At 42.9% G+C, this 13,695-nt stretch overlaps 1 protein-coding gene and 1 long non-coding RNA gene across 2 annotated transcripts in view; one reads left to right on the top strand and one right to left on the bottom strand.

Annotated features, from left to right (window-relative positions):
- LOC138951316 (uncharacterized) overlaps nucleotides 1–13,686 on the bottom strand; it is a 36,421-nt gene extending 22,735 nt beyond the window's left edge. The window contains exons 1-3 of the mRNA XM_070322941.1: nucleotides 13,486–13,686; nucleotides 12,737–12,790; nucleotides 11,971–12,057 (exon numbers count right to left, since the gene is read on the bottom strand). Coding sequence (XP_070179042.1) covers nucleotides 11,971–12,057; nucleotides 12,737–12,790; nucleotides 13,486–13,597 — 253 coding nt within the window. The 5' untranslated portion in view covers nucleotides 13,598–13,686. The remainder of the gene's footprint in view (nucleotides 1–11,970; nucleotides 12,058–12,736; nucleotides 12,791–13,485) is intronic.
- LOC138950438 (uncharacterized) overlaps nucleotides 1–13,695 on the top strand; it is a 97,564-nt gene that overhangs the window by 50,439 nt on the left and 33,430 nt on the right. The window lies entirely within an intron of this gene.

Raw genomic sequence — 13,695 nt, 5'->3', positions numbered from 1 at the left:
ATTTGTTTGGTTGCTGGGTCATTATCGAAAAATAACTACCCCTACAAGTTTACAGAGGTAAAGAAGCAGAGGGGGGAATAAAGATGTCTATCATACTAGAAGTTCCTATCTCTGTTCATTGGCTCTATCGACGCCCGTTTTTAACCGCTTGCTTCCCTTTATATACTAAACCGTCTATAGATCGTCGTTCTCCCGAACTAAATCTTTAGTATGTCATCAAGAATAGAGGATTTTGGGAAATCCTTTCATGCGCCTTTCGACGATTGGTCAATGCATTTCGTATTGATAATGTCGGTCTCGCCTGAAATTATCGCTGCTTGATATTGCTTTCCAAACTTATATGAAGTGACCGGGAGCTTAGGGTCAGCCCCGAACAGTGAGATATGGAGAACAGTTTGGAAACTCGAGTCAGTCGTCGCCACGCTCGAGAGTTCAAGCATAATATTTGAAGTTAAAATCTCCCTCGACCACAGTGCGACAAAATAGCTCAGTTGGTAGAGTGCCCGATTGACGGTGCGCTTGTCTATACTTTTGTGGTCCCGGTGTCACGAGCTGAAAACTCTGCTGAACAATCCCTTTCAATGCTGTCAATGCGCATGGGTTCGATTCGCCTTGAGGACACGTTTATTTAAATTTCTGTTCTGAACTCGTAATTCTTGTATTTAATTCATTTGCTTCATTGCAAACGTTTTGGATGATGTAATGAATCGAAATAATCAAAAAGTTGCATGATTATTGAGTACTTCCAGCGGGACAATTTCCCCAGACTCAATTTCCCATTATATTTTTTTTTACTTACCTCAGCTTTGGTGAAAATGTAATGCCCTATAGGTAACACCGTGGCTGCATGTAATGACAAGAACACGTAAAAATCACAAATAGGAACGGGGAACCGACTAGTCGACAAATGCTCGTTCGATAACCCCGGCGGGCACGTGGAAGATATGGCGGTTGCAGTTCAAGTATTTCTTTTCACAGTTTTAGGTCTGTGTTCTTGGCAGGTTGGTACACTACGTTTGCTTGTAGATCCGGCGGTCTCGAGTTCGAGTCCTATACTTGGCAAGTTTTTTCTCAACTTTCTCTTGTTTTCTTAACTCTATATACTTGTATTTTTTGTCATTTTGATTTATCCCAAAGATTTTGAGTCGTGTATTGACAATCGAATATAGTGTATGAGTGCCATCGAACAGCTTTCCCACAATCCCGTATTCTATTTTTAGTAACGGATATTCCCAAAGAAAGGTCAAAGGGCATGATTATGTATCATCGCGTGTCGACTGCTGGTAATAATAGGTAGGTGCTTCTATTATGATAGGCTTCTGGTAAATATAATAATTTAGTTAAGCAGTACCCAACAACACATTCTACATGCAACAATCAATGTTTTGGAAAATCAATGAGTTTAATTTTGAAACCCTGTTTCACTTGTTGTCTCTTGAAGTTTGTTTAAGGGGGCAGGGTCACCCAGAATTTGAAAAAGATCGGTTTTTTGGCAAACACAAAAGTGTTTAGGCTTATTTTAAAGTTTGATTTCTCCTCTTTCAGACACTGTTTATATTTTTTCCCTACACAAAGTCATTCGTGAGATATGTGCTTTCAAAAAAGGTATGTGTGTGTGTCAACACAACACAAAATTACATAAACAATCTGCACGCGAAACTTTCATCAAAAATCGAAAAAAATCGGTTTTTTGGCAAACACAAAAGTGTTTAGGCTTATTTTAAAGTTTGATTTCTCCTCTTTCAGACACTGTTTATTTTTTCTCGATACACAAAGGCATTCGTGAGATATGTGCTTTCAAAAAAGGTATGTGTGTGTGTCAACACAACACAAAATTACATAAAAAAATCTGCACGCGAAACTTTCATCAAAAATCGCGCATCAGACACACTCTTTGTATCATAACTTTATTACATGTTTACCAATTGTCTTGAAATTTTGCACACTTATTCTTTGATGTGGTATCCATGGCCGGCACCAAAATCAAGCAGATTGAAAGTAAACAGAGAAAATACAGGTATTTGTCTTTTATTATTGTACTAATATTTTTTCGAAAATTTGGCCCATGCGTTATGATAACAGTTCTGATGAGTACAAATACGATTTTGGTACCAGCCACAGGCAAGACAGTCAAAAGCAGTCATGAAAAAAATCAGACATGCTGATATAAATCCAAAGCCACTATGTTTCTGACAATTATGGCTTTTTTATTTTCGCACAATATAAAATATATGTTTATGTGTCAGTTTAGAGGAACGATAAATTGTTTTTAAACTGAAGGTGAGGCGATGGTATTTAGGACTGGACAAGGATGGTGAGGAAGGGGGAAGGAATGGAGATAGCGGATGTGGGCGGGGCCTAGAAGTAAGGAGGGAGGGGGGAGGGTGTTGTAGTGGAGGTTTTGGCGCCAAACTTTCTGGCAAGGGAGTGCCAGAGGATACACGCTCTTGCATTAGCGGCAAAGCAGCGGCAGCAGCAGCAGCATTGAAGTGCGCGCGTCGGAAAATTGAACATTATTTGGTGATCATGTCCGAAATAGAACAATGGTGTAAGGAGTCAAACCTTCCTTCAGCGGTGACCAGCGTCCTCGTCAAAGAGGGGTTCGATTCGTTGGCGGCCCTCAAATGTGTCGAGCCGGAGGATTTGGACTCCCTGAGTGCCAACATAAAAAGGGGGCATCTTGCCCTGCTTCGGGCAGGGATTAAAACCCTGCAAGCAAAAGATGGGGGAGGCCCCATGAGCAACGACACCGCCAGAGGTGCCCGTGGTTTGGCGGAATTGTTGGGGCGACTCAACATGGACGGTTCGCCAGTGACGCCGGCAAGACCCAAAGGTGAGGGATTAAAAATCATCGATTTTGTTTCATCCTCGTTGGCTGTGGAGGAGGAGGTGTCTCTTGGCGGAGGGGTGACAATCAAGTTACCCAATACAAAGCCGAAGTTAGATCGGGTGTCACCCTCCGCCTGGATTGTGGCAAATGCCAGAATCATGGCCACACTCCTGTCCCGGGATAAAGACTTTGATGTAGCGGCCTATCTACGCTACACAGAGATGGTGGGGGAGTTAGGCTGCCGTTTCACCTGGCAGTCTGTGCTCATCTTCGACGACGAATATCGACAGCGTCAGGCGGCCGACAAATTGTCCTGTGGGACCGAAGCACCACACCTGGCGACAGTTGTGCTTCGGGAGCGGGCTACGCCAACCATCAAGAAATCTGGCAGCAACGGCGGAGCCAGTGGCGCGCACCGACAGCGACCGACAGGACCCGGGGGCAAAGAGGTGTGCCTGCAGTACAACAAGGGGTCATGCGCCTATGGTCCACGTTGTATCTACGAGCACGCGTGCAGCAGCTGCGGCAAGGACCATCCCACAACCCAGCACTCAGCGAACCCTGGCAGCCACCCCCTGATATAGGATCCAGCACAGCAAATTGTCTCTACGGCCAAGGTAGGCCCCAACCACTCTAGTCCTTATGCAGCACAGAACCCTGACAATTGTAACTTTCTCTGTGGTAGTTCTTCCATTGGCGCAAAACTTCATATTTGGCAAAATGAGCTGGTAGATGATAGCGATAAGACCTTTTTGTTGGATGGCATAGAACACGGTTTTCGCATTATTGCAAGAGGCAGTGTAGTAACACCAGTAGAACATAAGAACCACAAATCAGCGATACAGCATAAAGTAGCAGTAGAGCAGGAACTCATAGATCAGATAAATAAAGGAAACTACGTTATTGCTTCAAAGAAGCCTACCATAGTTAGTGCCTTGGCAGCTATACCAAAAAACGATAAAGAAATCAGACTCATTCACGATGGCAGCAGACCTTATGGACAAGCAATGAACGATTACTCAATACCGGAAAGTGTTAAATTTCAAACATTAAGAGATGCCTGTAAATTAGCAAAGAGCGGATATTGGTGCGCTAAAGTTGATCTTCAAGCAGCATACAGATCTGTGTGTATCCACCCAGAGAACTATCAGGTAACTGGACTCAAATGGGTTTTTGGTGATGACAAAACACCTACTTATCTTTTTGACAGCAGACTGCCGTTTGGCAGTAACGTAGGTCCCGCTCATTTCCATAGGATTTCACAGGCTGTGAGACGGTGTATGATTAGACGAGGAATGAGTGGAGTAGTGGCCTATATTGATGGTTTTTTGTTAGCAACAGAAACAAAAGAAGAGTGTGAAAAAATGCTTTTTACCTTGATTAGATTACTCAGAGAATTAGGATTTAACATCAGTTTGAAGAAAGTGGTGGGGCCTACCCAGCGCATCACCTTCCTGGGGGTGGACATTGACACCCAGGCCTGCACACTGTCGTTGGGCAACGACAAGATACAACAGCTACGACAGAAGCTACAGCAGTTTCAGCGGAAACAACGCGCAAGCAAGCAGCAGCTACAGAGCCTCGCAGGCTCTCTCAACTGGGCGTCATGTGTGGTTCGGGAAGGCAGATTTTTTCTCCGTCGCATACTTGACGCACAAAAAACCTTTGCAGCAGCAAAAGCACAAAACTAGACTTACAAAAGCCTTTCATGAAGACTTGCAATGGTGGTTGGCTTTTCTTACAGTGTTCAATGGTACCGTGTATTTTCATCAACATGCTACGCAGCATGTGTATGTCGATGCGTGCAATACAGCAGCAGGAGCCTTTTACCAAAGTGACTGGGTTTATACTTGTTTTGAAAAGGACATTCCCGCAGCAAAAAACCTGCACATACATTTCAAGGAAATCATTGCAGTCGTGAAAGCAGTTGAACGCTGGTCGCACTTGTGGGCAGGAAAAAGCGTGGTTTTCCACACTGATAGTACTGTTGCTAAAGGTGTCATAAACAAAGGACAATCGACGAACACTTACGTTAATTGTCTGTTACGAAAAATGGCGTGGGAATGTGCTAAGACAAATTGTAATATTTCTGCGGTGCATGTGGCAGGATCGGTTAATATTATGGCTGACAGTATATCACGCCTCCACGAAGGGAAGTTGGACCAATTAGTGGACTTGTTATCATGGTACCACCACGGACGCAGACCCGCAATCTTTTGGGAAGATCATATGTCAAGTGCGACGCTTGCCTTTCTTGGTTGCAGGTGCGGCTACGGCTAGTCTGGGTGCGGAACTAAAGAGAGAGGTGGCAGGTTATCGCGCCCTGAACTTTGCGGACAGTACCAAAAAGACTTACCATACTCACTTAAATTCCTACCTACGGTTCTGTGACTCTATGAACATTCTTCCGGTGCCAGCGTCAGAGCAAACTGTGGCACAGTATGCTGCGTTCCTTGCGAGGCGCATCAAACCAGCGTCGGTGAAACAGTAACTCAACATAATTCGCATTCTTCATTTGGAATGTGGCGAACAGCCCCCATATAGAGACTCTTGGTATGTCAAAACCACCCTGAAGGGAATTGACAAATGCATGGGGTGTCCTCCTACGAGAAAGACGCCGATTACTCCTGAAGTGCTACTATCAATTCGCAAAGAACTAAACTTTTTGTATGCTGAAGACTGTGTGTTTTGGGCGGCTTGTTTGGTTCTTTTCTTTGGACTGTTGAGGAAGTCAAACCTCTTTCAAGACGATGGCACTTTTGACCCGACAAAACAGCTGACTAGAGACAGCTTCCTTATGACCGAACATGACTGTGTTACAATTGTGGTGACGTGGAGTAAAACGATCCAACGCAACGAAAAAACACTAGCTATCAGATTACCTGTGTTATTGGATCATCCTCTGTGCCCCGTTACTGCGGTAACTGCAATGTTTCGGATCTTGGGCGCGGCACCCTCGAAGTCCCAAGCCTTTCCACTCAAAGGTTCCAAATCTTGTTACTGCAGCTGCTGCGGGGAATTTTAGTAGTCACAGTTTTAGAAGGGGTGGCGCAACGTGGGCTATGTCTTGCGGAGTCCCGGGGGAAATTGTTAAACTCATGGGAGACTGGGCAAGCACCTGTTACTTAAGGTACTTAGACCAAATACCAAATAATATTATAGACAAGTACAGATCTCTTTTCTCCGATAAATTACCTAAACACTGATTACCGATTCTCGTCTATTGGGCAAAGGAAGGGCTTCCTTGGTTGGGAGAAGTCCACAGACAACTGTATTGTTGATGTCCGTTAAGTGATATCAAATGTATGTATGTGTCTGTTGACCTGTATGAAAAAGAGGAAAGTAAATGGCCCCCCTGGTTTTGCCCAATGTACGAGACTCGTGAACAGTCGTTATCTTTGGAATGTCTGCGAGAGAATGGAGGGAGAGTCACTGAGTACATCTCTGAGGTGAGAGTCTGTGTGTGGCCGTAGTGTGATTGTGTGTGGATAGGGAGTGGCCCACAAGGGCGGAGGGGGGAAGATGAGGGGAGGTGAGGGGGGGGGGGGGTGCGTCAAGGAGCGGAAGTTTAAGTGTCAGTTTAGAGGAACGATAAATTGTTTTTAAACTGAAGGTGAGGCGATGGTATTTAGGACTGGACAAGGATGGCGAGGAAGGGGGAAGGAATGGAGATAACGGATGTGGGCGGGGCCTAGAAGTAAGGAGGGAGGGGGGAGGGTGTTGTAGTGGAGGTTTTGGCGCCAAACTTTCTGGCAAGGGAGTACCAGAGGATACACGCTCTTGCATTAGCGGCAAAGCAGCGGCAGCAGCGGCAGCAGCAGCAGCAGCAGCAGCAGCAGCAGCATTGAAGTGCGCGCGTTGGAAATTGAACATTATTTGTCCCACCAACCAACCCCTATCCACCCCCATGGCAATTTGCTGGATTTCGTCCTATGTCGATAAAGACTTCTACTATGCCTTATCAAATGCATGATGTTTGCTTCTTATCACCTGATCATATTTCCATCGTACGTTTCCGTCGTTGGACGTATGTGTATTCTTTCACTTCATTGAAAAAGGGGGGCTTATGTGTTTTCGTTAAATAACATGTTGTAATTGATTGAATTGTGTGTTGATTTGTTACCGATGTTAGTTTTAGGGTTTTTATTTTCATTTTATTACTGTAATGTTAATGTGTGTGGAGAAGTCCACTGACAACTGTATTGTTGATGTCCGTTAAGTGATATCAAATGTATGTGTCTGTTGACCTGTATGAAAAAGAGGAAAGTAAATGGCCCCCCTGGTTTTGCCCAATGTACGAGACTCGTGAACAGTTGTTATCTTTGGAATGTCTGCGAGAGAATGGAGGGAGAGTCACTGAGTACATCTCTGGGGTGAGAGTCTGTGTGTGGCCGTAGTGTGATTGTGTGTGGATAGGGAGTGGCCCACAAGGGCGGAGGGGGGAAGATGAGGGGAGGTGAGGGGGGGGGGGTGCGTCAAGGAGCGGAAGTTTAATATATATTTTTACTAAAAAAGCAAAGTTATATCACCAATTAGACTGTACAGATTTATTTTAGAACCCTTCCTGTAGGTCTTGGCCAAATTTCAAGTAAAAATACCCAATAGAACCTGAGATACAATTTTTTGCAATTCTGGTACCGGATTTTGGGTGACCCTGCCTCCTTAAAGGTAGGGAGTTCCAAACCTTGCAATTAGAAAATGTTAGGCTTGATTCGGAAAGATCTATTCTTGCAAGAGGGATTAAAATAATATTTTTCTGTTGTGGATTATTTTAAAGACAAGAATAGGAGGTGCTCTTCTCAACGTGATTGTGTGCATTTATACTGCGTTTTTGAAATGCAATCTCTTTTTCAGTGGAATAATATTTAAATGTTCATAATCTGTTTCGTTAAGTGTTTCATATTTCAGCAGAATTAGCTTGATTGATCTTTTATGCAAGCTAAAAAATAGCTCCAAAGTATTTGCTATTGGAAGTGTATTATAGATAGTAAATACATATTTTTTAAACTCCTTTGTTAAGTTCTGAAACATGAGCATTCCATGATAGATTAATATCAACCATTACACCAAAACTACATTATTCCATACTTCTGTAATACACTTTGCACAAAAACGATTGCACCCATTTTCGTACTCCAACATATCAATTTTTATAAGCCTTTAAAGACCCTTCACCTGGCTATCTGACTCACTTTTTGAATCAAAGATTTCTGTCACTATAATGTGTTGACTTTGTTTTAGCGTAATTGTTACTTAAGGAGAGTTTAACATTAAAATTGAATTTCACATTAATTTTAAGCACGAGTTATTACAAATAATTATTATGACAGGTAATCATAGCTTACTTATCTTATGGCTTTGGAATCAATGTTCGTTTATAACTGATTGCCAATTGAAGTATTGTCATGTTTTTTTTTACCAACTGACATTCTTTGAACCTCCACTCCAAAAGTGTTTATTTAGTAGCACTTCTCTCCAACGTAACATGTTTATTTGTTTTTATACAACTCCTGTAATGCAACCGAGGAGTGGATTAAATCTAGTTGATTATTTTTAGACAAGTGAGAAATTAGAACGAACTACTTTACACCCAAAAATCACACGTGGATTATTCGAAGTTTGAATAAAGAGGGCTAAAAATAATCAATACTAGAACTTATTTTTAGAACATGACAGCATTTGAAACCCAGACGATTGGACCCTGTTGCGGAAGAATACAACGTTGACTCAAAACTGTAACAACAATGGCTGACGTGTATATAGTACACGCATACCTCGCCAGGTTTGTTTCTGTGAATAGTCGACAGACGATGCCATGTGCTTTGTGTGTGTTTTTGTTGTTGCTTACTGTACATGACATACATTACGTGTAGGCAACAAACCTTGCAAATTTCCAGAAGCTGCAATCTGAAGCGACCTATCTCTGATTCTAGCAGACGATCTCTCCAATGTTTAACACAAAATCAGCAAACTCTCCTGTCACATAGAACGTCCATTATACAGTGCAATATTGAAATGAATTTACCGGTCTGAAACATTTAGTCGTTTCTTCAGAGACAATCCTTGTTCTCTTATCATCTACAGATTTACCGCAGTCTTCACCACGCGAATTCCCAACAGAAGTCAGACTTTCGAACATACAATCTACGTAGGCAGGCATGATACGTCATGACATCATATGATTCCTAGCATATTGACGTAATGCTAAACATCCGGTTATCCCGAGTTTTTTTTCGTAATACATGTCCGTGGGTTTTTCAATGTTCGGTTATTTCCGTGGCTTCATGCGGAAAGGGAACCGTCGTCTGCAATCAACGACATGGACCATTCTGGTCCTTGTTGCTGACAAAAACATGATATTAACACTGAATGTAATGTCAGAATAGCTATATAAGCGCTATTGTGTTTTCATCGTAGCAATAGGGTCCGATATTTAGACGAGACAAGTATAATGCCGACGAGTCGGAGACTAAGAATAAAGTAAAAGAATAGGGACTATTTGAATGACGCGCATTTGACACTCTGAGTGATTAGGCTGAAATGAAATTGCCTACAAAATGTCGTCTGCATGACTGCATGTTCGACCCGTGTTGTTCGTTGTGTAAATAACTTAAACAATGGTTTATTTTCCAGTAATCAACGAGTGGTCATTGTTTAAGCTCTATTTCTTTCTATAACCTGTGTTCTCATGCTTTTTTGTTTGTAGCTTGTCTTTCTTTATTACTTTCCCTGTTTTGTTGTTGTTTTACACAATTTTGTATGCCATGTTTTTATTGTTGTTGGCTGTATCGCTTGTGTGTTTTGTAAAGAAAGAAAATAAGTCCTGTCTTATTTAATATAATCTCAATGTCTATCCAGTTGTAGCGGGGCTCGTTCGTTGCACTAGATTTTAATTCTGTCGCAGTAGCATACTTAGTGTTGACAGCGCTGGCAGAAAAGTTCAGTTTGTATGCGCAGAGAAAGAGAAGCCCAGCGCATTCCCCATTCTAAACATAACCAACCCCGATAGCTATAGCAGTTCTATCAGACCGCCATGAATACCCAGGAAACTCGAACAATTACCGACCGGTAGTTAAATTATTAGACATTTGGATTTTATCGAACCCGAATTTACAGATGTTTCAAGAATGTGGACCCAGATCTGTAAGTTTGTCGTTTTTTTTTAAATTTCATAACTTGACAGTTTCTAATATCTAAAGGAAGTGTCAATATATGTCTTAAGTCGTTGTACTTAAGTCTGAATTACAATGTGTCTGAATCAGTACAAAGTAAACGACAGCAGCCTGTGTAATGCAGAATGGGGATCGTTTTACCCAAACGTCACCCTGCTGCGATTTTGACATTATTTTAGTATTGGTCAACGAGACTTGGTTTATTGGTTTATGTCTGGTTATTATACACTGCCGAACTAAAGTTAAGGGCCAGAAGAAGAATCATCTCTCATAACACAACAAATCAAAGCAACACCTTCAACCCTTGAAATGTTTTAATATGACATGTAACCGTTCGAGTCATGTAAACAAAATCACCAACAAAGAAATTTCATTTGCGCAGCAACCGTCGGAAGTACCCCACCCCCCTTTCGAAAAGTGGCAAGAAAGTTCTGTCAGTTTGTTCAAGTTCAGTAACGGGTGTGGCCACCCAGGGCTGCAAGGCATTCACCGATCCGTGAGCGCATTGAGTTTACATGGTTCTGGAGCATCTGTTGAGGGATTGCCGTCCACTCCTGCTGCAGGAATCGGAAGAGCTGGTCCACATCAGCAGGTGGGGGGTGATTGTCCCTCACCCGGCGCCCAATGATGTCCCAGAGGTGTTCTATGGGCGCCAAGTCGGGGGATCGGGCTGGCCAGTTCATCCTCACAATCTGCTGACGCTGCAGAACACCTTGGACCACCCTAGCGCGATAAGGGGTCGCGTTATCGCCTTGGAGCATAGCGCCGGCACCCACGGCTTGCAGTGTAGGGATGATTTGAGGCCTCACGATTTCATCCCTGTACCGCACGCCGGTAAGATTGCCTCTAATACGGTACAGGGGGGGGGGGGGGGCGTCCTCCCGTGCAGATGGAAGCCAGCCCACACCATAACTGAACCGCCTCCATACCTGTCATGTTCCTGGACAAAGGCATCGATGACACGTTCACCCGGACGTCTCCAAGCCCGTATGCGGGCATTACCGGAAGAGAGAGTGAACCGGGACTCGTCTGTAAAGAGTACCCTGCCCCACTGCTGTCTGTTCCAACGCCGATGGTTGCGGCAGAACACCATCCTGGCCCGGCGATGACGTGGTGTGAGGGGCGGACGGACGACAGTTCTCCTTGAGTGCAGGCACACCTCACGCAGACGACGGGTCACAGTCATGCGACTGATGGTGACGTTGGTAGCGGCCCTGAAGTTGCCTATCAACGTCCTGCGGGTGTTGGTTCGGTTACGTAGAGCCAAGAGCTGGAGGTAGCGATCGTCTCTTCGATCTGTACATCTTGGGCGCCCAGACCGAGGTCGCTCAACAGCACTTCCGGTAGTCTGGAAGCGTTGGTGGAGCCGCTGAATAACAGAGTGGCTCACTCCTAGCCGTCTGGAAACTTCTCTGCCAGACACGCCGTCCTGCAGCCATCCCAGCGCCCGTCCTCGATCCAATGTTGTCAGTTTCGTTTTTGGAGGCATGCTTACTGAGCTCTGGTGCGCGCCCCTAAATACCCATTCCTGTGCAACTTTCGTTGAGGAGTTTTCAGTATAGCCATGGTTTGCTCGTGCACCATGCCAAACACCGACTGCAATACTGCTTCTTCAGCTAAAGTCGAGCAAATTTTATAGGAAATTATCGTGTTTTGACAACTTTTTCACTGCCCCTAAAAACGGTGTTGCTGAACTGCAATGCGTGCAAAACAAGGTCAGGCACGTGCAGCAGTGAGACAGGCGTCTGGAAAACCCAAGTTGGCCATTTTTTCGTCATGCAGTGTTGGCATAAAAAACAAAACGGAAAGCTGCGCAAATCAGAGGCCGGCCCTTAACTTTAGTTCGGCAGTGTATAACCCCTAAAGTCAGTAAAGTTAAAAAGACTGAGCTTCAACAAAAACCAGTTAACGTCCAAGTTAAAGGCAAACATCTGTCTCCAGGAGACCAAGCCTTTTTAAATGTCATACCTTCAGTGTCACACCCAAACACGGGACTGTTGAAATAAATCGGTGAACCTTGCAGCGTGGTCACTTTCGTGTATTCATCTGGGTTATCTGAAAGCAGAAATAGCACATGTATGTTAAGGCTGAGCTTTCAATCTGGCTAGATTACGAATTTAGCCGGATATAAGTAGAATTCTATTCACATACAATATTAGATCATAATTTTTATTTAAGCTGAATGAAACGAGGAACTTTAATCAGAAAACACCGATTCTAATTTCACATGCCTGCATGGGATCCCATTTTTCATTGTATTTAAAATATCACTGAGTAAAATCAGAATTCTGTTTATATGCATTATTACCTTCAAACTCGAAAATCGGAATTATGATGTGTAGAGCACATGTGCCCCTTGAATCGAATACGTGTGTGTTTGTTTTCTGATAGGTAGACTTACACTTTACGTTATACTTTCTAGAGCGACGTCTGTTTGCTTAAAGGTCAAATATGTCACGAGGTTTGAGAAGAGATCAAGGCTCTAAGGCGCGTCTTCAATTTGGATGCATCGATACCAAGACGTTTCGAGAAAAAAGGCACGCATAAACATAGTGTAGAATAAACAGAAAAGGTATTCATGGTTTGAGTTGGAATTAGGAAAAACGTTGAGATGTTGCTTTTGATTTGAATACATAGCAGAATTGCTGTTGGTATATATGGGTAAACGACAAGTTTCCCCTTTTTTTCAGCAAGGAGTCATAAATAAAGTTGAGCATCAAAGTGTTATACTAACATGCTTTGAGGTCTTTGATGGCATTTTTCAGAGCCTCCAGGTTCTGAGCCTTTCCTGTAAAAGAAGGAAAAACAGGAATGAATGTTCTGAATAATGTGATTCAATGGTTACTCAGGTAAGTTGAATAACAAATGTCATTAATAACCCAACTGCAGAACTAAACTTAGCAAACAAATTGTTGCTAAAAAGGCCCAATTTAATGGGAGTGATGGCACGGACATTAGGATTTGGTTCTTGGATTTTGTTTGTCAATCTTTATTTCACGGTTCTTGAGAAGAAAAAAATCCGTAAAAAAGATGTGTTTTTGTCCTACAAAGGGACATTTAAATGAATTATGGGTCAAAATAGATTTTTTTTCAAATAATGCTGAACCGAACACGCTTACGATTTGTATCAAACAAATATACACAACAATGAAAGTATTGGATTTATAGCGTCTTACCTGCTGGATGTAATTAACTATGAATTGAAAAAAGACGAAAACCATTTTCTGTTGTTGTTCTTTATTACCGCGATTGTTGTTTTTGTTTAGCTTAATCCTTCACCCATATGGGAAAATGGGTGATCAGCAGAAAAGATCTTTAGTTTTCATTAGATCTACGTTGTAAGATGACCAAACGAAACACTGTAGTTTAACATGAAGCAATTACGATTACACTCAGATAACACTTTTATACTCAAAATCCACTTAGCTGCTTGCCAGGGGAGGTTGGGATGAAGTTAGAAACAATTATATGAAATTCCACTACCTTCTTCCAAGCGGAGTTCCTGTTTCAGCTCCTGAAGTCCACTGGGAAGGATGATTTGTGGCTGTTCAGCTGAAGCTCCATCATCATCGTCGTCATGTCCCCTACTCTCCATACCCTCTGCATTGTTCTTGCTCGTTATACTTTGGCCTATAAAACACGTAAGAATGTATGCAGCAGTTGCTTAACAAGATTCACACTTGACAAAATTGA

Source organism: Littorina saxatilis, linkage group LG16, assembly GCF_037325665.1.
Source record: "Littorina saxatilis isolate snail1 linkage group LG16, US_GU_Lsax_2.0, whole genome shotgun sequence".
Classification (NCBI taxonomy): Eukaryota; Metazoa; Mollusca; class Gastropoda; order Littorinimorpha; family Littorinidae; genus Littorina; species Littorina saxatilis.
The sequence above is the reverse complement of the archived record's forward strand: the minus strand, read 5'-3'. Positions and strand labels throughout refer to the sequence as shown.